At 52.6% G+C, this 22,383-nt stretch overlaps 10 protein-coding genes across 10 annotated transcripts; 4 read left to right on the top strand and 6 right to left on the bottom strand.

Moving 5' to 3' along the window:
* Positions 1-203: 203 nt before the first annotated feature.
* On the bottom strand, positions 204-1,378 carry P153DRAFT_319037 (uncharacterized protein). The gene is given in 2 exon segments (XM_033665073.1): positions 204-561; positions 573-1,378. The coding sequence occupies 2 exon segments, from the start codon at positions 1,355-1,357 to the stop codon at positions 447-449; spliced, it is 900 nt and encodes a 299-aa protein (XP_033522324.1). The 5' UTR covers positions 1,358-1,378; the 3' UTR covers positions 204-446.
* Positions 1,379-1,958: 580 nt separating this feature from the next.
* On the bottom strand, positions 1,959-3,428 carry P153DRAFT_294412 (uncharacterized protein; the record flags this gene model as incomplete). Its single annotated transcript, XM_033663957.1, has 1 exon — positions 1,959-3,428. One exon carries the CDS (start codon positions 3,426-3,428, stop codon positions 1,959-1,961), a length of 1,470 nt encoding a protein of 489 aa, XP_033522325.1.
* A 252-nt stretch (positions 3,429-3,680) lies between these two features.
* P153DRAFT_44346 (uncharacterized protein) lies at positions 3,681-5,791 on the top strand. The gene is made up of 3 exons (XM_033673202.1): positions 3,681-3,960; positions 4,022-5,199; positions 5,249-5,791. The coding sequence occupies exons 1-3, from the start codon at positions 3,930-3,932 to the stop codon at positions 5,627-5,629; spliced, it is 1,590 nt and encodes a 529-aa protein (XP_033522326.1). The 5' UTR covers positions 3,681-3,929; the 3' UTR covers positions 5,630-5,791.
* Positions 5,792-5,860: 69 nt separating this feature from the next.
* P153DRAFT_342925 (NPR2-domain-containing protein) lies at positions 5,861-7,933 on the top strand. Its single transcript, XM_033665986.1, has 3 exons — positions 5,861-5,962; positions 6,013-6,522; positions 6,573-7,933. Exons 1-3 carry the CDS (start codon positions 5,908-5,910, stop codon positions 7,652-7,654), a joined length of 1,647 nt encoding a protein of 548 aa, XP_033522327.1. The 5' UTR covers positions 5,861-5,907; the 3' UTR covers positions 7,655-7,933.
* Positions 7,914-9,522, bottom strand: P153DRAFT_367861 (D-amino-acid oxidase-like protein). Its single transcript, XM_033668372.1, has 4 exons — positions 8,995-9,522; positions 8,698-8,913; positions 8,388-8,611; positions 7,914-8,303 (listed from the first exon to the last, which is right to left on the bottom strand). The coding sequence occupies exons 1-4, from the start codon at positions 9,510-9,512 to the stop codon at positions 8,137-8,139; spliced, it is 1,125 nt and encodes a 374-aa protein (XP_033522328.1). The 5' UTR covers positions 9,513-9,522; the 3' UTR covers positions 7,914-8,136.
* An 838-nt stretch (positions 9,523-10,360) lies between these two features.
* P153DRAFT_397831 (C6 transcription factor-like protein) lies at positions 10,361-13,200 on the bottom strand. The gene is made up of 5 exons (XM_033671590.1): positions 12,958-13,200; positions 12,831-12,906; positions 12,706-12,772; positions 11,177-12,488; positions 10,361-11,129 (listed from the first exon to the last, which is right to left on the bottom strand). The coding sequence occupies exons 1-5, from the start codon at positions 13,134-13,136 to the stop codon at positions 10,412-10,414; spliced, it is 2,352 nt and encodes a 783-aa protein (XP_033522329.1). The 5' UTR covers positions 13,137-13,200; the 3' UTR covers positions 10,361-10,411.
* A 283-nt stretch (positions 13,201-13,483) lies between these two features.
* Positions 13,484-15,335, top strand: P153DRAFT_367864 (enolase C-terminal domain-like protein). The gene is made up of 5 exons (XM_033668373.1): positions 13,484-13,602; positions 13,658-13,903; positions 13,973-14,417; positions 14,468-14,701; positions 14,756-15,335. Exons 1-5 carry the CDS (start codon positions 13,521-13,523, stop codon positions 15,066-15,068), a joined length of 1,320 nt encoding a protein of 439 aa, XP_033522330.1. The 5' UTR covers positions 13,484-13,520; the 3' UTR covers positions 15,069-15,335.
* Positions 14,838-15,759, bottom strand: P153DRAFT_44368 (uncharacterized protein). Its single transcript, XM_033673203.1, has one exon. The coding sequence runs from the start codon at positions 15,667-15,669 to the stop codon at positions 15,199-15,201; it is 471 nt and encodes a 156-aa protein (XP_033522331.1). The 5' UTR covers positions 15,670-15,759; the 3' UTR covers positions 14,838-15,198.
* P153DRAFT_367866 (uncharacterized protein) lies at positions 15,575-20,301 on the top strand. The gene is made up of 4 exons (XM_033668374.1): positions 15,575-15,803; positions 15,852-16,508; positions 16,698-18,066; positions 18,122-20,301. The coding sequence occupies exons 2-4, from the start codon at positions 15,898-15,900 to the stop codon at positions 20,105-20,107; spliced, it is 3,966 nt and encodes a 1,321-aa protein (XP_033522332.1). The 5' UTR covers positions 15,575-15,803; positions 15,852-15,897; the 3' UTR covers positions 20,108-20,301.
* Positions 20,302-20,510: 209 nt separating this feature from the next.
* P153DRAFT_342940 (uncharacterized protein) lies at positions 20,511-21,667 on the bottom strand (the record flags this gene model as incomplete). The annotated part of the gene is made up of 2 exons (XM_033665987.1): positions 20,966-21,667; positions 20,511-20,893 (listed from the first exon to the last, which is right to left on the bottom strand). Exons 1-2 carry the CDS (start codon positions 21,543-21,545, stop codon positions 20,511-20,513), a joined length of 963 nt encoding a protein of 320 aa, XP_033522333.1. The 5' UTR covers positions 21,546-21,667.
* Between the last annotated feature and the right edge of the window lie 716 nt (positions 21,668-22,383).

Consider the following 22,383-nt stretch of genomic DNA (forward strand, 5'->3'; position numbering starts at 1 on the left):
GGTTGACATTCGCACAAAGTATTCGTGCCTACCTAGAAACCTTGAGCGTTACTAATATACGTTCAAGGTACCTGACTCGTAGCGTCTAATTTTATATCTCTTGTTTCGTCTCTGCCAAGAGTATCATGGTTAAGTCGTAATTGCTTCGACTAACCAGTCACATTATAAGAGCAACAAATGATAATGATTAGAATCGGTGATTTGTAGTATTATAATTCATGTGGCATTCGACTAATTGAACACTGACAGAACAGACCTCAGCATTCTAACATCCAGTTAAAATTCTACCACCCAAGACTAAAAAAAGACACGCTCATTGGCGAGTGATGAGAGAGCATTACAAGAAAATATGACATAGGAAAATCAGACCTTAGTGAGTGTTGTAAACCCAAAATGAGACGTGACAAAACGAAAGTCCTAGCCCTGTACAGTACACACCATTACACTCACAGATGTGATGCCTCCTCAACAACTTCTTCAGTGTTGTGCTCCTCGACTGCCCCCACCGCTCGCTCAAGCAAAATCACAAAGGCTCTCCTCTTTCTCTCCTCTTTCTCTCCTCTTCGCTGTACTGGCCCTCCTCTTGAATCTCAAACTCGGCCCATCTGTCCTCGATCATCTTCTGGATTCCTTCCGCCCGTGTTGGCAGGCCGAGCCGCTCGAGTGCGGCTTGTGCTCTGGGATCAATGTATGGGTACACCTCCGGCCATTGACATTGTATACGGCGATAGAAAATATCCAAGCCGTCCTGACCCATCCCCTTGACTGTGCTTTGCAACGCCTCGCGTTCTTGGCCTGTAACGCCTCTTGCCTGCTTACGGATCTTCTGGATATCGTTGTGCCACTGATTGTCTGCCATAGCTGCAGCGATGACGTCGATCTCCTCAGCCGTCCGCCCCTTGTGTTTCATTCGTGCGCTCCATAGCGCTTGCTGGATCTTCGCGCTGCCCGCCATCTTTATGGCGACCGGTTGGCGGAATTCATACGGTGGGTTGAGGATCGTCCGGATGGTACGAAGACCTAAGCGGTACGGAATGGAACGTGACATGACAACGGCGCAGAGGAGCTCTTCGAAAGGGCTGAGAAATTGCGAGTATGTGATGAGGTTGTTGTTGCGTTGAACGTCCTTGTTTTCTTCTTCTGGTCTGCACCACTCCAAAGCCGCGTCCGAAAGCAGAAAGTTGAGGATTTGGGTGGACGATGCGTCTTTCCTGCGAGGTTCGGATGGTGCGATACTCGGCGTGGTTGGTTCGTCTTGTATCGAGACGGTGCTTTGTTTCCATCCGTTTGCCGGCGATTCTTGCTCATTCAGCCTCACGTCGATGCGATCGCCTTTTTCGAATTCCCCGCTGTCCATTCGCTTCACCTCCCTCTCCTCCCTTGCCGGTTCCATACCATTGCGTATGCCTTGCGTTCTGAATCGGACTCGTTTTGGCGGCACGTAAGAGCACGTTAGATCGGCATGCCAGAAAACGTGTGTGTTGCAATGCATGTATGTCGCCATTGTTGGCGATGGCAAATCTCAAGATTGCCAACACAGGCACGGCAGCTGCAATGGGCTATATATCTACATCGCGCTCAGGGGTCGTGGTGCGAGGCGTAGTTCGTCCGGCTCGGGGACGGACCTGCATTAGCTCTTGAGGTAACTGCATAGAGATAAGACGCCTCTATTCTTGAATTTTCGATGATTTGCTTTCTCCTCAATAGGTATTGTCATCGGGCCGAACCGGTGCTATGTCGGTATGTAGAATTTATGAGCCGGCTCTCAGTTGGTCGAAATACAAGCTGGAGTGGAATCTAGCAACAGCTTGGCAACTACATGCAAATTCCGAGCATGTCGACTCACTAAGAAGCCGGGCCCCATTCGTGCACCACTCATCGTCTGAAGCTACAAGGTGTCTGCGACGGCTCGATGGCGTTAGTGTGTTGTTTTATCTATTGAAAGATGGGCATTCTCTTTAGCTTGCTTCATGTGACAAGTCGTACTCGTTCTCAACAGTCGGCAAACTCTCATATCGCATCCTGTTCAAACACTTGTCCATGTGCAACAAATGCCCTCTCTTCTGTCTAACAAAATACGCAAAGCACGCTGCACTCGCCGTAATCGCACCCACGCTGATATAGATCGGAATCTGAAAGTCCTCAGGCCGGTAAAACACCATAGTTGTTGCAAAGGATACCAGCTCAAAAGAATTCTGGAGCGATATCTCGATAGCTGAGAAAGATCCGCGTGTTGCTTCGGGTGCGTCTTCTTGCACGAGGTATTGTACACAGAGGTCGAAGCCCCAGAGTCCAAGACGACTAAGTGCGAAACCGAGAACGAGTGCTCCGCCGGCTAGTTGGGTTTGGGGGCCAATGACGGAGAAGAGGCTCACGGCTAAGCCAATGGAGAGTAGCTGTTCGTTTATGAACCAGAGACCTGAACGGACAGGGCCAATTCGTTTCATGAGGATTGGCACTGCACATGTCGCGGACAGCTCGAGAACGACGGAAACAAGGCGGAGGAGAGAGACGTGGGTACTGGTGAAGCCCAGGGTTAGGAGGTACGTCGTCATTTGAGAGGAGAAACTGAGGACAGTGAGGTAGAGGAGGGAGAGCGAAAACGACGCAAGGAAAGCTGGATTTTGAACGTAGTCTCTCCATGGCTGGACGGCTTCGCGTATGGAATTCGACACAGACCTCGATGGAGTGTGTCGGTCAGTGCCCGGCTCTCGGCGTTGTTGAATATCCTTTCCAAACCCAAGCTCTGGTACAGCTGCATATATCTGTGCAATGGCGAAGTACTCGATCACTACGCTTGCTGCGTTCATCCCAAACACGGCCCAGATGGCAACGTTCGTGGCATACCCATCGATAAGCCCAACGCATAGCGGCGCAACCAGTTTGCATCCGAGATCGATCCTCCTCATAACGCTATTCAACTTCTGTCTCTCCACACCCAAGCTGTCGGAGACCACTACGATCCAGTCCCTTTCCACAGCCACCGTATTCGCAATAAATCCCACTTTCTCAACACATGCCAATACCACACTGGCAACAAACATGCCAGATCTCAGATGCACCTCCTCCTCACCAATACTTAGCACGGTAAGAAGGGCAAGGCACGAACATGCCACCGACACCCTCTGCCAGATAATACTCTGTCTAACAACATGAAGTCGGTTTCCTCGGTCTACCATTCTACCGATCCAGGGTCCGAGGACAGCGGCTGCTGCAGAGCGAAACAACGCATAGCACGAGGCGAAGAAGAGCGTCCCAGGGAAGATGGTGGACAGAAAGATCACAGCGCCGAATTCAAAAGTGCGGGCGTTCCATGTTGAGAGCGTGTGCGAGATGTAGAGCTTCCAGAGGATGCGTGTCGTGAGGCGAGAGGCGACGGGGTGTGGTGAGGTTGAAGCAGGAGTGTGGGAGCGTAATGGTACACTCATCATCGCATTCGCAATGTTAAGTAGTTGGTGATACTAGACGACGTCGAAATGTAGAGACCATGAGGTTGGAGCGGTCACGAGTGTGCGAAGATCGGCGGCTCCATAGTTTCGATTGAAATGGGCTCCAATTTGCACCTTTGAAGTATTTTACAGCGATACGTTTCTCTCTTCTTGCCTCATCATTTTGCGTCGTGTGTTTGCTCGACCGGCATCAGTCCAGATCTCATCAACAGGATGGCCGACATTGCGTTTGAAGCCGGATGACGTTGTGCGCTAGTTTCAGGGTCTCACAAATGTCCTAGCCTCAGTTTCCACGTGTTGAGCATGGAGACCCCATATCGTACACCAGCACGAATATCACCCTTTAGTCATGCAAGGACTCGATCTGGTTCTCGTACGGCAAACACGGCAAGCATGGCGCTTATATAAGGGTTGAGTACCATCCTTGCGACGCGCAACCACTACTTTGCTCTTCTACGTGCTGCACCGCGTCAAGAACGAATGCCACGCTCTGTCAATAATCTCAGACGAGGTAGGTACACACCCCCCTACTGACTAGACTCCATGCCATCACAAAAGCTGACTGCTTGCAGCATGGATCGCACTGCCACTTGGCAGGCACCCCGCTCGCTCACGCGCACCACACATTCTCTACGAATTGCCATTGAACGCCAGTTCCCATCTCAAAGAACCACCAGAAGCCAAATCTGGTAACGATGGGAAGCAGGAGCGGGGCAAGTTCGCGCGAAGCGTCCTCGAAGGCAGCACAGTTGCCCTGATATCCCTGTTTGGCCTGGGTCTGGGTGGCTATGCCTACAGTCTGTTCTACAAGAGGATGGTTAGGCAGAAGATCGAGCACGCTTTCTCTGCAGGCTACAGCTCGCAGGAACGCGTTGCGCTGGGCCGCGTCGCGTACGGTACAGAGCCAGACAAGATACAAGAGATTGTGGATCGCGAGCTTTGGATTTCACGGACAGAACAAGCTGAGGTAGACGATATCGTCAATGGCAAGGCAAGAGGCAAATACTACCTCATAATCGGCGAGAGAGGGACGGGCAAACGTGCGTTGCTTCTTGAGGCTATGAGGAAGGTCAATGGCGATGGCATTGCTATGGTGGAAGCACACAATGATTTGGAGGTGTTCCGGACACGGCTTGGCAAGGCGATCGACTACGAGTTTCATGAAGACTACATTGGTGGGTTGTTCAGCATCAGAGGCCCTCGGGACAGTAGCCCGCTGCTGGACATCGAGAGAGCGCTGAATCAGATGGAAAAGGTGGCTCTGTTGATGCGCAAGAGGCGCGGCAAACCCTTGCTGATGATCATCAATAACATCCACCTGCTGAAAGACGATGAAGGTGGAAGAGCGTTGCTGGAGACACTGCAACAAAGAGCTGAGCTGTGGACACAGACCGAGCTGGTTACAGTGGTGTTCACGTCTGATGAGTATTGGACGCTGGAGCGGTTAATTCCCCTTGCGACTAATATGTACACCATGAACATCAGAGATGTTAGCAAGGACATTGTGACTAGCTCCTTGAAAAATTATCGCGCTCGATACCACAACGAAGATGTGCCACAGGGTATCCTGGACGAGGTCTTTGCGAAAGTGGGCGGTCGGTTGATCTTCTTGAATCAGGTCGCGAAGTCAAATGACATGCTGGAGACATGCAGGCGTCTCAATCAACGAGAGAAATCGTGGTTTCTACAAAAGGTGTGGATATTAGGAGAGTCGATGGATGACGACGTAGAAGAGCAACAGAAGTTTTGCGTAAGTACTGCAACACCCAATCTATCTTTCACCACTAACTTCATCATAGGCTGCAGCCATCATTCTCGCTCGTGCTCTTGTTCTCCGAGAAAAGGAAACCGCGGACCAGAACGACCACTTCACGCTACCCGAGATCCCTCTCCATGAGGCTCGTCAGGTTATGACGCGTGCAGATTTTATTAAGCCTTTGGATCACATCAACATCATCCACATCGACGCACACGGCATGGTGCGCGCTGATTCGGTGCCCATGCAGAACGCTTTCCGCGAGATCTGCAGCGAGGAAGGGTTTGAAGAGCATCTGAAGGCTACACTGAACAGGTTGGATGAGCTGGAGAGTCTAGCGAGAACAAGAGAGGTGGCACCACGAGAAGTCCCTGGTAGGAGTGGGGGTATTGTGCCGCCTGTAGAGTATTGCGCGAAGATCTAGATCGAGCATTCTGTTGTTCGATGCTTCTAAGACATGTTGAATGTGATACTAGCGCCAACCTCGACTTTGTTTAACCAGTGGGTATAATTGACCGGAGCGTATTGAGGCTGATAGTCATCCCTGCATGTATCTTGGTTCTGTGAGCTAGTAGAGTAACGCAAACAGGTCTAGTGCGGTACCCCACACATACACGAGCTCCCCCACGTCGCGAACGTTGAACCTTACACTCAACATGTAGTCCGCAGTAATTTCAACCATCCACTCCATAAACCCGTTCAATGCCGACGCGCACAATCAAGGCAATCTTCTACACGCGCTTCCACCATGAAAAAGGTAATTCGCACGCGGCAAACACCACGTGCTGCAGGCTTACCTCCACCCAGGCTCACGCGTCCTCCACCAAGTCCCCGCTGGTGCCATAACGCCCTCAACTTCACCCTCGGCACTCTCCATCCCCCTCTTCTCCTTCTCCTCAGTGACCTCGTATCTCATCCCCACTCAGCAGTTCTGCGACCGCCTGCTCACTTTCTGCGTCAACCACAACCGCGTTATTGGCTACCCTGTGTGCATACGGGAGGGCAAGTACAGTCGCAACGAATTCATCTTTAACTTTGCGGTTGTTATCGGCGAGAATGAGAAGGATTGGGCGTGCTATGGGGAGGTGGTGAGGAAGTTGGGGAAGCTGTTGAGGGGGTTGGAGGAGCAGGGTGGGTTTTTGAGCCGCGAGGAGGATGACGAGTGGGAAGATGATGGGTGTCTAAGTGGAGGATTGGGAGTAGGAGGAGGGTTAGATGAAGTGGGGTTTGGGGTCGGGGGTGGGAGTAAGGTACACGCCCTGTGTGAGATGGTGCTGGAGGATTTGAACAACTACGCAGAGTGTATGATACCCATTGGTAAGTCTGTGCTCTCTCCCTTGTTTACGTCCATATTAATAGTTGTCCAGACGACTCCAACACCATCAACCTCAAGCTCTTCCCTACACGTCCCCCTCCACCCCCCATCCTCGCCCATCAAGTTCCCCTCCTCACCATCTCGCTCTCCAGCCTGCAAACCCCAATCTCCTCTGACCTAACCCTCAACCGCATTCTCCCCTACATCAACGGCATCAACGCCGTCGCACACATAGCCCAACTCGCCGACACAGACCTCTCCCTGACTCGCCGCGCAATCCAGCACCTAGTCTACTATGGCTGCCTCGTGCTCCTCGACATCTTCAGCTTCAGCGCCATCTACGCGCCAACGGCGGAAATCAGCAGCTTCGTCAACGACGCCGACATGAAAGAGGAGTGTCTGCGCTACGTCCGTGTGCCGCAACTACACACAGATTCTGCCCCCAAGCCAGCAGTGGACAAAGACAAGGAAAAGGACAACGCGCGCTCGCCCCCCACCGCAGAGTCCCTCAACGCTGACAACAACGACTCCACCACCTCCCCCTCCGACCCGTCCATCTCCCACCTCACACTCATAACCCTCTACACCTCGTTGCGCCAAGGCCTTCCGCTCAAAACCTGGGTCCTACAGTCCCTACCCCTCCTCTGCGGCATCGACATACGGCGCCTGATAACCTTCGGCATAATAAAAGGCTTCCTCTACCGCGTGCACAAGTACGGCATCGCAACCATCAGTGCCGGTATGCCCCCCGCGCCCCCCACCAGCGTCGCCACATCGATAAAAGACGCCGACGTGCTGGCCCCAGCGCGTAGGAATACTCTCGTTCCCCCCGTTGCCGCGGCGCATGCGCACCATCCGAGCTTCTCGCTGCATAGGCCGAGCGTTGCGTCGACGGCTACACTGGGTCCAAGGCTCGACGAGGAGCCGCGTGACGGGAGCGAGGCGTTTGGTGCGCCGGCTGGGATGCAGCGCGAGCGCGAGCGCGAGGAGGGGCTGCCGCTGCTGCGGTTTTTGGACGGCATGCATTGCTTTGATGAGGTGTGTTGTGAGGTGAGGGTTGCGGAGCGGGTTGTTGAGGGGAGGGTCAAGGGGGGTGGGGAAGGCTTGGGGCTTGGGGTTATTGTTCATCGGTAGGAACCAAGGCATAAGACGATTACACTGTTGTTAGATCTAACTGTCAAGCTGTTGCAAGATCTCGTTGCACCTTAGTTTCCAGTATCTCCTCAAGTGATGATGAGACTGGCTCTCGCTCTTTCCACAAGAGTTATGAGGTTCGGTCGCTTCACAGAAATGGCCTCCCTTTGTACTTCGACAACAAGGGAGTACAAACTATGAACCGATGCTTTTCGATGGACATATTTTATGGTATCTCATAGTCCCTCGAATATCACTCTCGCACTGGGATATTTGCGCTTCATTTCGCTGTGTGGAGAGTAACCATTTCTGTTCCCTCTATAAACTCGATTGCAAAGATGGAGACTGAGGATTGTAGCAAACCTCAAAGCCAGAACTCCAATTTCCTCGATATCAGACACCAAGAATTGCCTACACATGTTTTCCAAGCCCACGCTGTTTGTTCCAACCAGCAAGACCCCCCAAGAGTGATACATCTTGCTTCAAAGCTTAGAACTCATGCTCAAGGTCTGCTGTACCAGCTCCAACACGCGCTCTGCCGTGCCCCATGACGACTGATACCCAGCCCCAGCATGACCATAGCAATGCACAACCGGTACCTTCCACGTGCCCCTCTCCGCCTCGATTCTCGGCCCGCCTTTCCTCGAAGCTACACATCATCCGTCAACTCAGAACGCTGTAGACGCACTATTCGGGGAGAATTGCCCGTAGATAGGTAGATGGTGGTACTTACGTCTCAAGCCAATATTCTGGGCAATCACTTGTAGGTCCTCCGGCTTGCCCAACTCGGGACACAGTGCACAGCATCGACGGAGGATATCTTGGCCGAGCTCTTCGTCCCATTCTCCACTCCAATCGTTGTCGCCCCGGCTCCCGCCGAGGATCACGCCGCCGCCGAGAGGGCGTGGGAATATGTAGGTTGTTGTGGGATCGACACGAGCGGGTGAGCGGAGATACCTGGCGACGTTAGTGTTAGAGGAGGAAGAAGGGGACGAGAAGAAAGGAATGAGGATCGAGTCTACTTGTCCCTATCAAATTCGTACATTCTTTCAATCGGCATCTTAGGCTCGGCAACAAGGAACGTCTGCCCGCGCGTGGGGTACAGATTCTTGTCTTGGACATCGGTGAGATGGAGCGAGCCCAAACCCGTGCAGTTGACTAGAAGTGTTGTCTCGGGGCAGTCGGCGAGGACGTCGGCAACAGACGTGAAAGTCCTACGAACGAATTGTATGCCGCGGCTCAACGCTTGGCCTTGAAGCCTATACTGCGTCAGTATGCATATCCTTTATCCTTCCACCACCGCTTTAGTTATGGGCAAGGGAAAAGAAGGGAAGACATACCAAGTCAAATAAACCTGTGTATTAATCCTGAACGTAGTCGGGAACTCCACCCCAAATACGGCGTCCTTTGGCAATTGCTCTACGCTGAGCGGCTTCAACCCTCCAACCAACGCATCATACCATACCTCTCCCGTCTCCTCGGTCAAGATCCCCGTCTCTCCAATCTCCGCATCAAACACAGCCCACATACCCATGCGTCCTAATCCCAATTCATTACCCTCCCCGCTATTCACAGCCCGGCAGCCAAAAACCGGCTGGCCGTCGATGAGCGCCCCAAACCGCTGGAACGTCGTAGCGTCGTAGGCTTCCAGCGGCCCATTGTCGTGCGCAAAAGAACACCAGTTTGCACCCGCCCATGGTGAGCAGTAATGCAACGAGCGGTCGCCGGGGAAGTGGGTTGCCAGGACGGTTATGTGGGCCGAGGGGTAGGTGGAGGACAGGACCAGGGAGGTTGTTAGGCCGATGACGCCGGCGCCGAGGATGGTTATGTGTTTTGGATCAGGAGTGGAGGAAGCCATTATGGGCGGTTTCTCAGTGGAGATGAGATGAAGAGGAGATATAATGGAGATACTGGAGGTTCTGTGAGAAAAGATTCAAAATGGAAATTCCGCGAGAGTAAAGATCGCCTGTCGTAGACCTCGAACAATAGCAACGATGTAACAAACAAAACTTGATAGTGTTTATATAACCAGAAACGTGATTCTTCCACATTGTCCTTATCGCAATACATTGCATTGACCGAGAGCCCGACACTCTTTCCGACGGAAAAGTGCGCACTATCGTATGTTCTAAGATACGAACTAAAACTTACATTGTAGTCTAGAGGGATAACTGCATGGAAGATGGAAAACAACTCACCGGCGCTACTCTGTATTGTACAAGTTGACTTGTGCAAGTTCGCGAGGATAACGATGGTTGGTATCTTAGCGGGGCCCGGCTCCGAGATCGGAATAGTGTAGCTCCCCGTCCAGAGCAATGTAAGAACACGGAATACGGCCATGAGTTCCTCAGCGAATTACAACATCTACTCTTGCAGTACCGTATTCTACAGACTCTGAGATTTGTAGCGTTGCAAGGTGCGCTATTCGATAATGATTCAAGAAAGCAAACTGTAGTGAAGTCTTGCAATAGTTGAACGACTACACGCCAAGTTGTATACTCCATGCATATGTCTGACCTGCTTTGTTTGTAGCATTTATCCCCGAAGTTGTGATTTGTGTTTTCCTAAGAAAAAACACGCAGTCTACTTCCAGCTGTTATACTTGAAAGCTGTCACCAGAGTGATGAACTTTCGATGATGTGTCTTGCGATTCTTCTATCAAACAATCCAATAAGTATGGCAGGCTACGCAATACACGCGTGAATAGGGTCATGAAAGTTTTTTATTAGTCTCTTATGTAATTGTACAGCTGCTCTCCTATGCCGATCCTTTTATGAACCAGTCTGAACTTGCGTCAACCATGTAATTTGTGATGTTCGACTCGTTGCCATATCCGCCTTCCGGCAACTGCATGTTCCCATCAGTCGCAGGATATGTCGTCATACCGTCGATGGATACCGGTAATCGAGGCATGTTGAAGAAGTCGAACACATCGAGATACTCCAGCTCGTTCGGCCCTGGAGTACGGCCAGGCGTGACGGAAGGTATCCTATGAGTAGTGGTATTTGATTTTGGCTGTCGAGAGATGAGGAAGTCGAGATCGAACGCGCACCGACGCATGTCAGCTAGAATCTTGACTGTGGATGGCGTCACGCGTTCTCCATTTAGACCGGTGGGGGTCTGCTGCGATTCCTGATACTCTGATAGGACGCGAGATAGCAGATTTGCATAGCGGGTGCCTACTTCCCAGTATTGGCCCATGTCTCGGAGGGTGCTGACTAGGAGGTTGATAGATGTGTCAACCCGATGGTCAATTGTCGAGCCGTGAACTAGTAGTACACGAGCAGCTACCCAGAGAGAGAAGGCAAAAGGCGGTCCAAGTTTGGGCAACAAGTTGTTGTCTCGTATACATGCGCATAGAGAGACAATTGCTTCGACTGCACTTAGACATCTCTGACTTGCGCTGAACGATGGCGTGAAGATTGGCGAGCGATGAGTCGGATAGGCTGCTGAGGAATGGAGACGAATGATGGTCCTTCTAGAGTTAGCAACTGCTGCAAAACTGCTTCCAAACAAACTTACGTATGAAAAGCTGCATGCAACATGACCAGACCACTGTTGACATTGTGATTCAACCCTGATTTTGCAAGCACCCTTGCCGCATTACCGAACTCAGCTGGGAGGTTGTACTTCCACTGCTCGATGGTATGGTCCAACTCTCTATATTGGCTTTGCCACTTTTCGACATCTGACAGGGATGTGATATCGACTGGCTTCTTGAGGAACTTGTGAATCCGAGTCAGAATCCCCAATATCTCCACGTAGTAGGAGAATGAGCCTAGGTTTTCTGGCCTGTTCATGCTGTAGTCGGATCGTGTTGAAGTATTGAACCAGCGTGTCTCAACTGGCATGTTTCGGGCGAAGATTTCATCGCGGCACGGCAGGCGTCGGTCGATTTCACTCTCATCCAGTGCAAACTCAAACGCAGTAGCAACAGTGGCATAGCGATCGAGAACGTAGATCATCCAGAATAGCCTTCTGCGACTTTCTTCTTCTATCCAGTCCTTAGGTTCGGGTAGTACTATGGCTCGTAGAGTGTATATGGATAACTGAGGAGGAGCGACCATCGGGGAGTACGTTTCCATGGAGAGCCCTAGTTGCACTACTGAACGGGTTATGAGAGCTAGTAAATTCCAGCCAGGAGGCCCGTTCGAGCAACCCACGACATCGAGCGCGAGTATTACCAGTGCTTGTAGAGATTTTACAGAGCTGTGATCTATCCCATACAGCAAGACCTTCTCCCTGGAGTTTTGATGATAACGCGCTCTGTTTTCGGCCGTAAGTCGATGGTCTGTTGAGAATTTGAGGGCTGTGGCTACGACCGCGTGCAAAATCACCTTGTCCGCTTCATCTAAACTCGAGTCGCCGAAGAGGGAATTGAGAGTTGTTTGTCGATGAAGGATCGGACACCAGGGGTATATGTGCTTGAAAAACAGATCGACTAGACCATACAAGAGATCATATGGTGGGAAGTCGACGTCCGCTTGGCCTAAAGCCCGGGAGATGGAGGGAGTAAATTGGTCATGGCTGAATGGGGTATATGCATCCTCGGACCGCCCAGGATATCCGTTTCCGGTGACTGAAGGCGCAGACCTGTGGTCTGTCATGCCATTGCCAAAGTTATTCTGGATCGCACTTTGGGACGGGAATGATGGGGTAGGCTTTGAGATGAAGAGTGCTGTCTCTGGTCGCGGCACATGGGGTGTCTGGATGATGGGCGGGCTTCTAAAGGCGGCGACGACTTCTTGTGGGGAAGGACCAGAATGTGCGATTTGACGGCTGGACAGCTGGTTGATCTGGGACTGCTGCTGACCGAGTAGTGATTCGAGCTTGTCTGTGCATGTAGTGGTTAGCTACGTGACTTCTCAATATCGTATCCTCTTGCAATTTGGCAATGAGGATTTCGCCTTGAGTGTGCGATGGAGGTAATGAAGCACGTGGTTGCATCCTCACGTCGCGAGTCGCGTCAACACCACCCTGTGAAAATCATCGAATGCTGACTTGCGAACATGCGTCGGGCAATTGAACATGTGGAAATGAACCGAACTCACCCAAACGCGCCTCCAATTCGCGCCCATATCCTGCGCGCAGTCCCGGCTTCTTACGAGGCAGATAGACCTGCACGCTGTCAGTCCAGTCTACTTACTCTCAGGGTCCAGCGCGATGAGCTACTCACGCATCCAGAATGATTTTTCAGACACCATCCGCAGCTAGGGTGTCCGCGATCACACTTGACCTTGCGCTGCTTGCACCTGCGCTGCTGTCAGTCTTGAAAGCGACACGAAAAGGCAGTTGCGACAGACGTTTCACACGACACGCTCAGGCGTTTGCGTTTGTTAGACGTGCTCTGGCTTCGATTCGCGTCATCCGACTCTGGCTCGGTCCAGTTGTCGTGGTCATCCTCGGGAGAGTTATGCGAGTGCTTAGTATCGCCATTGGGACTTGTGTTATGAAGTGCCGCGTGGCTGTCAGTTGCATCCATTGTTAGCGAAAGGTAACGGTTGAGTGTCGGCCGATCGGTGTATCTGCAAGCACACACGTCCTTTAGATGAACTTTGTGGGGAGGCTGTTACCCGGCTGCCCGCTTTCCATCGCGTCCGATTCGTGCGTCCCGCTGACCAAGCTGATCACATGCGTGTATCATTCATCTAATTGCGACTAATGGACCGATACACTCCACTAAAGTGCTGTCGGGAATTCGGGCTGTCTCACTAGCGAGATCGACCGAGACCTGCCTTTGGTCACTTTTGACCCGATTCGCTCTCAGTCTATAACAGCGCCCGCATTGTCCTCTATTCACGCCTTACCCCTCCTCTTCGTACTTTACCTGATTCTTTTCCTCTTATATTCGTTTGTTCTATTCATCATGTCTACCACTGGAGATTCTGGCGCTGCGCGCTCGTTCCCCACAATCAAGCATGTGAAGACTTTCCTTACACAAGGACCAGGTTGGTGGAAAATGTACAGTCACTCCGTATTCATGCATGCTAAGATTGCAACTAGGATCTGGCGGCGACTACCACAATGTACACGGCGGTCATTGGCTGATTGACAGCAAGATTTCAACGCCAATGAGCCAGTACGAAACATACAGAAAGTCGAGAACCAGCTGGGGTATCAATGTCTTGGGATCTTTCTGCGTGGAGCTCGAGGCCTCGGATGGGACCAAGGGCTTTGCGACTGGCTTTGGAGGCCCGCCTGCATGCTGGCTTGTAGCAGAGCATTTCGAGCGTTTTTTGGTCGGTCAAGGTAAGTCACTAAAGTGATTGCCTCTATAGGCGCAATGCATACAACATGACCAGCCTAACATGCTTCCAGATCCAAGAGATACGAACCATCTCTTCGAGCAGATGTACCGTGCTTCTATGTTCTACGGTCGCAAGGGACTCCCGGTCGCCGTCATCTCCGTCATCGATCTCGCCATCTGGGATCTCCTCGGCAAGATTCGAAATGAGCCGGTATACAAGATGATTGGTGGAGCAACGCGGGAGCGTCTCAACTTTTACTGCACTGGCCCAGAGCCAGCTGCGGCGAAAGAGATGGGCTTCTTCGGCGCCAAGGTGCCTCTTCCATACGGGCCTGGTGAAGGCCATGAGGGCTTGAAGAAGAATGTCGAGTTCCTCACCAAGCACCGCGAGAGCGTTGGGCCGGACTTTCCCCTCATGGTGGATTGCTACATGTCACTCAATGTACCTTATACCATTGAGGTCGTTAAAGCCACAGAGCATCTGAACCTGAATTGGTGGGAGGAGTGCTTGAGCCCGTAAGTTTTCAGTTTACCGTGTAGAAAGAATCAAGCACTAACGCGCTCAGGGATGATACCGATGGCTTCGAGCAGATCAAGCGAGCGCATCCCTGCATGAAGTTCACAACCGGCGAACACGAATACTCGCGATATGGCTTCCGGAAACTCATCGAGGGCCGCAACCTGGACATCATCCAGCCGGACATTATGTGGTGTGGAGGACTCACAGAGCTACTGAAGATTTCCGCGATGGCGAGCGCGTACGACATCCCGGTTGTGCCTCACGCTTCGGGCCCATACAGGTAAGCGGGAGCTTTAACATGATCTGCAGAACATATTCTGACAACCTACCCTAGTTACCACTTCGTCGTTAGCCAGGCCAACTCTCCTTTCCAAGAGTACCTCGCGAACTCGCCTGACGGCAAGTCTGTTCTCCCAGTCTTTGGCAACCTGTTTATAAACGAACCCATCCCCACCAAGGGCTACCTCGACGTGTCGCAACTGGACCTGCCGGGCTTTGGACTCGTGCTCAACCCAAATGCGGGTCTCATTGACGCCGCAAGAATTCTCAACCCTGCACCAGCCAAATCTCTGAAAACAGTCGAAGAGACGCAGTCTGAGCCAGTTCAAATCAGTGGCACCGAGGCTGTTGTCAAGAGTGACGCTTAGAGGACGTTGTTTGTGTTTTTTGGCGTTAGGGTATCATATTGTCTCGGTCCTCCATCGCATCGAGCGATGTTATGCATAGATGACTTTGGCGTCGAACCCCAGCAAGAATGCTTTTGACTGCAAAGGTGGGTTAACAGTGGTATGAAGTTACGAAATGATACACGAAATGATCTTCACGACCCTGTCGTGTCATAGGCTTAAAAGAAAGGGCGGAGTCCGACCTTTCTGGTATAGCGCGGGCGGTGCCTTCGACAACTTTGGAACGCTGAAACTTCGAAGTCGTGAACACGATGTGTGCATTTTGAATCTGAATAAATTTCTCGATACACTCTCTCAACTTGGACTTTGTCCTAGAAGATAATGTCTGGTTTAGTTGTGATGCATTCTCTGCTTCCTCCAGATATCGCATCGCATTGCGTATCTGATCACCCACAGTGTGGCTGTGTGAGGTCAGCCGTTTCTCGCTAAACATCTCACCGGTCCAAGCCCCTGCTGCGCTGCGCTGTGGCCACCCTTCAGCAAGATGAAATATGACTCCAATAATCTGACCTAAAAGTACGACCAAGCCCGGCCTCAGGCGTTCAGAGTCATTCTTCATCATATTCACTCACTTTTTGGGAGTTCCTACGCGAACCTCCGCCCTCATTGCTGACCAACAACCACGACCGACTACTGTTCAAACCATCCGAACGTGGCCAGACGTGTCGCATTAGCAACTTCGACAACCGCATACAGGTATAGTTTCTCAGAAAGGAAAGGTAGAACGTGGCTTACGTTCCAAAGGGAATCACAACACGCCCTTAATTTTACACAAACATATCAGGGTGAGATGGCATCACAGGGCGCTGGTTTCGCTTTCGACATGTCCAACATGGATTTCGGCACAACATTCGCCATTCCGCAACTTCACCAACAGCCAGCTTCGAAACCTGTCGAGGGTGATACTTCGACTTCTTTCTTCTTCGGCGACGAGGGTATCGACACCGGGTCTTTCTGCACTGACACATTCAACCCGGCAATGTTATCGTTGTCCCAGGAGCAGACCTACCTGCCACAAATCATGGACAACACTCTAGGAAACTCTTTGGCGACGACGGCCTGGGACGACCAGCTCGCCCCGAATACGTTCGACTCACTAAACACGTTCATGCCCCTGACACCTGCGCAGTCGTTCGACTCTGTTTACCCGCACTCACAGCTCGGTTCTGCCCTGGGCAAGAGGTCTTTGCAACTCGATATGCACGACTTCCCTGTGGCCAAGCGCCATGAATCTCTCGGAGAGTACACTACCATCTCTCCGTTACAGTCTTCGACGGCGACTACCTCAAGCTGGACGTTTGATACTCAACCTACGCCAGCCTCCTCCATGGAGATGGGTCTTTCGGATGAGGCTGCCGATGTATGTACCATGTGGTTCAACAAGTACGCGGTCTTGCCCAGGTAAGTGTCGTCCCCCTTGATGTATACACTATGCTCTATCCTTCATATGTCAAGATGTTGCTGTTGTTATGTGTCCGTCAAAGCTGCAAATATATCATGTCTGTCTGTTCTTTCGACGTACTGGAGGGCATCAACAGTTGGCAAAGATATATGCTTTAACTGGGCGCAGCAATGCTAACATCACTGCAGCGATAAGCATATAGAGTCACTGAGCCAGCTGACTGGCGAACCGGCTCCCGCCATCCGAAGCTGGTTCGGGCGACTCATCAAGCAGGGCATGGGTGACGGCCACAATTCCGACTCTGCCTATAGGTCACAGACGGCCCTCAACCAGCGAGACCAGTTCTGGAACGAGCCGCTGCAGGCCGATCCCCTCCAGCAAACACAGTCAGGGCCACACCAGCAGCAACACGAGGTAACCACCATTCCAGAGGTTACCCACAGCCACGACACTACCACTACCAGTCCACCAGCTACCACCCTTCGAGGTGGTAAGAAGCGCTGTGCGCCAACAAACGACGTCGAATTACTTACCAGAGACCCCAACAAAATCTACCAGTGCACGAGGAAGTGCGGCAAGCGTTACGGGCGGAAGTGCGACTGGAAGAGGAACGAGGAAGAGGGCTACCCATGCAAGTCATGGGTTTGCAGCTTGTGTACGAGCGAGGGTGTGCAGAATGTGAAGCCATGCTTCAGGAAGTACCACTTCTCGCAGCATTTCAGGAATATCCATCCTGGCCTCAATGCTGATGACCATGACGAGTCGAGCGTCGTCTGCTCCGAAACCGAATTCCCAAGGAGGTGTGGGTTTTGTCGACACAAGTTCAGTTCAAGGCAAGAGCGCATCGACCACATCGCGGACCACTTCAAGCAGGGCAAGTGCATGCTCGACTGGACAGACGACCACAATGAGGATAACGAAGATTCCGATGACAGCAACGACGACGACAGTCGACCTGGCGACGACGGCTTCGACGGCAGCAAGCCTTCCTATCATCCACCTGGCAACAACTCTGGAGGCAGCCCTGACTCCAAGTACTATGGTGGTAGCGGCGGTAGCGGCAGCAACGGCGATGCCTCAGGAGGTGGCTTCTTCCAGTTCCAGCTTTCACAACTCGAGGGCGGCCATACCGGTGATCAGTGTTCAATCGGAGAGCAACTCATCAAACCAGTACTTCCTACCCAACACCACCAGCGACTCGTTCAATCAGAACTTCCTACCCATGATTGCGAGCAACACTCGGAACCGATGCCCGATCCGGGAGAGCCAGGCTCATGTGTACCACCCTCTATACCAAAGAAGCATGTATCGTCAGAGGGAGATGCTACGGACAGTACAGATACCTTGGCCCGAGATGATGTTTCTGGCACCTTGATTGAGGTACCACGACGACGTTCATCTCCCAAGACCATGCATTCCCCCAGCGGCGTAACCCTAAATGCAATTTCACTAGCCACGTCGTCCGCATGCGGCATCTGCCCGCTTCTAACGCCGGCTCAGGACATGCAGTTGGCTACCACGCGCCATAGTCCGGACGTATTCAAACACAGTTTCAAGGTATGCTCAACACTCAAAAAGTGTTTTTGACGGATCCATACTAACACTAGAATAGACGTTGCAGAATACTACAATCCCAGTAGACGCGCACTCGTTCCTCAGCATCAGACTACTCGGCGCAGGTGGTTTCAGTACGGTCGACGAGGTCGTACATCGCGAGACAAACTTACGTCTTAGTCGAAAAACACTGAAGAACCGCGACCAATCCGCCATCGAAGAGTTGCAGAAGGAGGTGAACGTACTCAAGAAACTACGCCATCCCCACATAATCCGACTCCTCGGGTCGTACTCGATGGGTGATAGGATGTCGATCCTCCTTTCTCCTGTCGCGGAGACAAATCTCGCGCTATGGCTCGCTCAACCCACTGTACTGAAGCCGGCCAAGCTTTCTGGAATGGTCGCCAAGATGGGCGGCTGTCTCGTATCGTCAGTCCGATACCTTCACGAACAACGACCGGCAATTAGACATGGAGATATCAAGCCTCAGAACATCCTAGTCATGCAGGGCGACCAAGGCTTCCCTCGCGTAGTACTCAGTGACTTCGGCACCAGTTCGTCTGATGAGCTGAACATCGGACAATCCAAGCCACTGACACGCCAATACATCGCACCGGAGGCCCTGAACGGAACCCCCCGAAAGGAAGCTGCTGATATCTGGAGTCTGGGGTGTGTATTCCTCGAGATGATGACTTGGGCACTCGACCAACGCAACGCCAAATGGCTCGGCGAGCGTGCGGGTAAATGCTACTGGCAAGACGTGTTAGGCCTTCAGGCTGGACTCGAGGATCTCCTCCTGGAAGCGCCGACTCCCAAGGAGCAAATCGCAGTCCGCACGGTCAAGGCTATGCTGAGTGCTGAACCCGAGGAGCGACCAAGTGCAGCGTCGCTGAGCATGACGTTTACCCCTGCTTCTTGCTGCCTTAACTGGGCAAACAACGAGGCTATCTTCCCGGGACCGGACGAAGAGCTCCTTGCGGCAGAACTGGCTGGCCATGAACACGGCATCGATTGCCAGCATCAAGTTGACTTGAATGGCACTGGCAAACCCAACCATGGCGTATTCATCAACGATGGCAACCTGTCTGAACCAAACGCGAACGTCCAGGACGAGCTTGAAGAATCCCCAGACGTCAACAAGCAGCTAGAAGGATTTCCCGACGACAACCACTTGTTTAGGAAACACGCCTTCGACAACGCCAAACACTGGCTTGAAGCATGCACCCACACGCACGACACCTGCCGTCGCCCCGACACCGCGAGCAACACCGACGCCCTCCCCACCCGCCTAGTAGACATCCACCCCCTTGGACAGGACAGCCCCTACATCCGCGCCATCAACAGCGCCACCCTCACCCCTCAAACCGCATACATAGCCCTAAGCCACGTCTGGGACCCCACGGATACCATATCCCTAAGCCGCGACTTCCTCAAAACCCAACACCAGGACTTCCCCCGCGCCGCCCTGCCGCGCACGTACAACCGCGCCATCCACGCCGCGCACCGCTTGGGGTACAGATATATCTGGGACGACCGCCTATGCATCATGCAAGATTGCGAGGCAGATAGACGCGTGCAATGCGCGCGCATGGCGTCTGTGTTCCGCAACGCTGCGTTGACGCTCGTGCTCGATCAGCTACATACGAACGACAAAGACAGTAGCAACGACAAACACCGCAGCACAACCGCCCACAACCCAGTAATCCCGGACTCCGTCCTAGCAGCCCCGGGCTTCGCATGGGACACGCGCGCGTGGGCCCTGCAAGACCGCCTGCTTAGTCGGAGACTGCTGCGTCTTGGGACGAGGCAGATGTACTGGGAGTGTGGCGCGTTGAGGGCGTCGGATGTTTTTCCGCAAGGACTGGCGCCGCTGGTTTGGGAGAAGGTTCATTGTTTGCCGGTGACGAGGATGACGGCGAAGAAAGATGCGGCGTGTGCAGCGCCTCATGAGTGTGCAGCGCCTATGGACGAGCATCGAGATGCAGATCGAGATGAAGATCGAGAAGCAGCGTCCGAAGCGCGTTCTGCGCGGGCGTGTGTGTAGTGTTGGATGCGGCTTGGAAGTAGGAAGTAGGAAGTAGGACTACAGTGTACGGAAGAGGATATGAAGGGAACGGCGTTACTTTGCACATTTGATTTCGAGTATCTTTTCATCATCGGTGTTTTGGTGTTGATGGGTTCAATCTTGTTCAATCTTGTTCGATACAATACTATCACATCATATCATGTCATATGCACGTCAAAGTCCCTTCCTTCTACCCGTCGTCAGCGGGATAAATTTTCGCAAAAAACGAAAAGTTGATTGACTTTTGCGTCCGCAGAGAAGACCAGAAAAAAAGCCCTTCCCCAATAACCCTCCCATCAAAAGAACCCATGAACTCAACATACACAAGCCAATCCATCCCAACACCAATCAACATCCCCCCTACCCCCCCTCCACCCCCCCTTTACCGCTCAACCCGCACCCCCCCCCTCCCCCGCATCTCCCCCACCCTCCGCCTATCCTCCTCAAACCTCATCCTCAACCTCCCCTCCGCCTCCTTCCTCTTCTCCCTATTCTGGAACCTATAAAAGTCGTCCCCCACGCCATTATTCCTACGCCGCTCATCATGCTCAGCGGCTTTCTTCTGCGCGTCCTCGATGCGCGCAGGCCCCGCGCGGCCGCCACGCGCGACGGTTACGAAGCCGTCTTCGTCTGGGAGGGTGCGGGCTTGTTTGCGGGATTTGGCGCGGGAGCGTTCGAGGGTGGAGAATTGGGTGAGGTAGGCGTTTATTGAAGTTTGGAGGGAGTGGGGGGAAGGGTGGGAGAGGGTGGTGTGGGATGTGTAGCCTTTTGTGTTGTTAGTTGTGGATTGAAGGTGGATTGAAGGTGAATGATGGAAGGGGGAGATATAAGACGTACGATCAACACCCAACCCCATCCCAGCCATCCACGGCACACCCCTCCCCTCCTTCCCAATTCTCTGCATCTCCTTCAGCGCCCCCCGCGCACTGCGTTTATCCACAAATTCAACGACGGCTCCACACCCACTGCGCCGAACCTCCCCGTTCCAAACCCGCGGTAACGCACTATCCTCATCCTCCACCACCCCCTCTGCTACATCCTCCTCCCCCTCCTCTCTCTTCCGCTTCCCCCCCACCCCCACAGCGCTCTTCCACCGCTTATGCGCCGTCGCCTCCGGGACCGCAGAGTCGAACTGCACGCTCGCAACACGACTCCCACCAAGGTGGTCGGCGAACAGGGCGCGCAGATTGGCCTCCGTTGCGTCGACGGGCACGTTTGCGACGAAGAGGCTTTTTTCCGCCGTGGGGGTCGGCACGCTGGGCGCGTGCGGTTTTGCGTACAGGAAGTGCTTTGCGTGTTGGTGTTGCGCGGGGAGGCTGGGGAGCGGGGGGAGCGTCAGGATGAGGATGGTGAAGTCTGCGACTGTGGTTGGGGTGGGCTTTTGTTTCTTGGGTTTTTGGGAGGGTGAGGGCGCCATGGTGGTGGGTGTGTGTGTGTGTGGGTGGAGAGATAGTGTGGGTTGGTTGGTGTGTGAGGGCTTTTTTTTGGAGATTGGTTGGGTGGGCAGGGCGACGGGATGCTGGGTGTTGTACTTTGGCACAGATGGTTGTAAAAGTTTTGGTGATGCGCGGTGAATTCTCGAAATTTTAGCAGGGGTGGCACGGCTGCTCCTTGGCATACGATCCACTCTACTGCAACTAAGCATCCATCACCGAATCAGGTGCACTCAATTAAACGTCTTTGTAGCGTGATTAACCATGGGCATGTAAATGTATACATTAAATCATGTGAATACTACGTCAAGTCCTGGAAGCCAAATCTCATAAATGGATATCAACAACAGGGGTAAGGAAATACATCTCGTAGCAAGAAGCGGAAAGAATACTATCAGTGCCGCTTAGCGCTGTGCAACTAAGAATATGGTCCTTCTATCCAAACCGTTCTTTCTCCTCTTGTGGTGAAGTACACATCTGCGCGTGACGGGAGAGTTGCGTCCAGACCTGAAGCCGTGGGGTAAGCAAACGCACTCCAGTCGAAGATTGCTTGCTCTAGTTTCGTTCTGCGACACTAGTTTCCTCAGCGCGGTGTATCTGCTGATTGAAAAGCGATGGAAGTCAAAGTGAGTGGGGCGGGCTGTATTGGTTCTCATGTTGTATTCTTAACCACCGTCTTGACGGAATGTGCGGCTAGTTGATTCTGACTGGACCGAAAATGCAAAAAGCGCAGGGCACACTGCTTATTGGAACAGGCCGTCGTGCGCCAGCGAAATGACGCTATTCGAAGGCAAACAACTTTTCCGTAGAAATGTTCAGTTG

Source organism: Dothidotthia symphoricarpi (assembly GCF_010015815.1).
Source record: "Dothidotthia symphoricarpi CBS 119687 unplaced genomic scaffold P153scaffold_13, whole genome shotgun sequence".
NCBI lineage: Eukaryota > Fungi > Ascomycota > Dothideomycetes > Pleosporales > Dothidotthiaceae > Dothidotthia > Dothidotthia symphoricarpi.

Bases quoted from the DNA above. Each gene is read 5' to 3' on its own strand.
- P153DRAFT_319037 (XM_033665073.1), bottom strand. From the start codon at position 1,357: ATGGACAGCGGGGAATTCGAAAAAGGCGATCGCATCGACGTGAGGCTG.
- P153DRAFT_44346 (XM_033673202.1), top strand. From the start codon at position 3,930: ATGCCACGCTCTGTCAATAATCTCAGACGAG. The intron at 3,961-4,021 runs GTAGGTACACAC...GACTGCTTGCAG, and splicing joins TGTCAATAATCTCAGACGAG to CATGGATCGCACTGCCACTT. The intron at 5,200-5,248 runs GTAAGTACTGCA...ACTTCATCATAG, and splicing joins AAGAGCAACAGAAGTTTTGC to GCTGCAGCCATCATTCTCGC.
- P153DRAFT_342925 (XM_033665986.1), top strand. From the start codon at position 5,908: ATGCCGACGCGCACAATCAAGGCAATCTTCTACACGCGCTTCCACCAT. The intron at 5,963-6,012 runs GTAATTCGCACG...ACCTCCACCCAG, and splicing joins GCGCTTCCACCATGAAAAAG to GCTCACGCGTCCTCCACCAA. The intron at 6,523-6,572 runs GTAAGTCTGTGC...ATAGTTGTCCAG, and splicing joins AGAGTGTATGATACCCATTG to ACGACTCCAACACCATCAAC.
- P153DRAFT_367861 (XM_033668372.1), bottom strand. From the start codon at position 9,512: ATGGCTTCCTCCACTCCTGATCCAAAACACATAACCATCCTCGGCGCC. The intron at 8,914-8,994 runs GTATGTCTTCCC...GACGCAGTATAG, and splicing joins ACACAGGTTTATTTGACTTG to GCTTCAAGGCCAAGCGTTGA. The intron at 8,304-8,387 runs GTAAGTACCACC...GATGATGTGTAG, and splicing joins CCAGAATATTGGCTTGAGAC to CTTCGAGGAAAGGCGGGCCG.
- P153DRAFT_397831 (XM_033671590.1), bottom strand. From the start codon at position 13,136: ATGGATGCAACTGACAGCCACGCGGCACTTCATAACACAAGTCCCAAT. The intron at 12,907-12,957 runs GTCTGTCGCAAC...ACAGCAGCGCAG, and splicing joins CTGAGCGTGTCGTGTGAAAC to GTGCAAGCAGCGCAAGGTCA. The intron at 12,489-12,705 runs GTGAGTTCGGTT...CTACATGCACAG, and splicing joins CGAATTGGAGGCGCGTTTGG to ACAAGCTCGAATCACTACTC.
- P153DRAFT_367864 (XM_033668373.1), top strand. From the start codon at position 13,521: ATGTCTACCACTGGAGATTCTGGCGCTGCGCGCTCGTTCCCCACAATC. The intron at 13,904-13,972 runs GTAAGTCACTAA...ACATGCTTCCAG, and splicing joins GCGTTTTTTGGTCGGTCAAG to ATCCAAGAGATACGAACCAT. The intron at 14,418-14,467 runs GTAAGTTTTCAG...TAACGCGCTCAG, and splicing joins TGGGAGGAGTGCTTGAGCCC to GGATGATACCGATGGCTTCG.
- P153DRAFT_44368 (XM_033673203.1), bottom strand. From the start codon at position 15,669: ATGATGAAGAATGACTCTGAACGCCTGAGGCCGGGCTTGGTCGTACTT.
- P153DRAFT_367866 (XM_033668374.1), top strand. From the start codon at position 15,898: ATGGCATCACAGGGCGCTGGTTTCGCTTTCGACATGTCCAACATGGAT. The intron at 16,509-16,697 runs GTAAGTGTCGTC...ACATCACTGCAG, and splicing joins AAGTACGCGGTCTTGCCCAG to CGATAAGCATATAGAGTCAC. The intron at 18,067-18,121 runs GTATGCTCAACA...ACACTAGAATAG, and splicing joins TATTCAAACACAGTTTCAAG to ACGTTGCAGAATACTACAAT.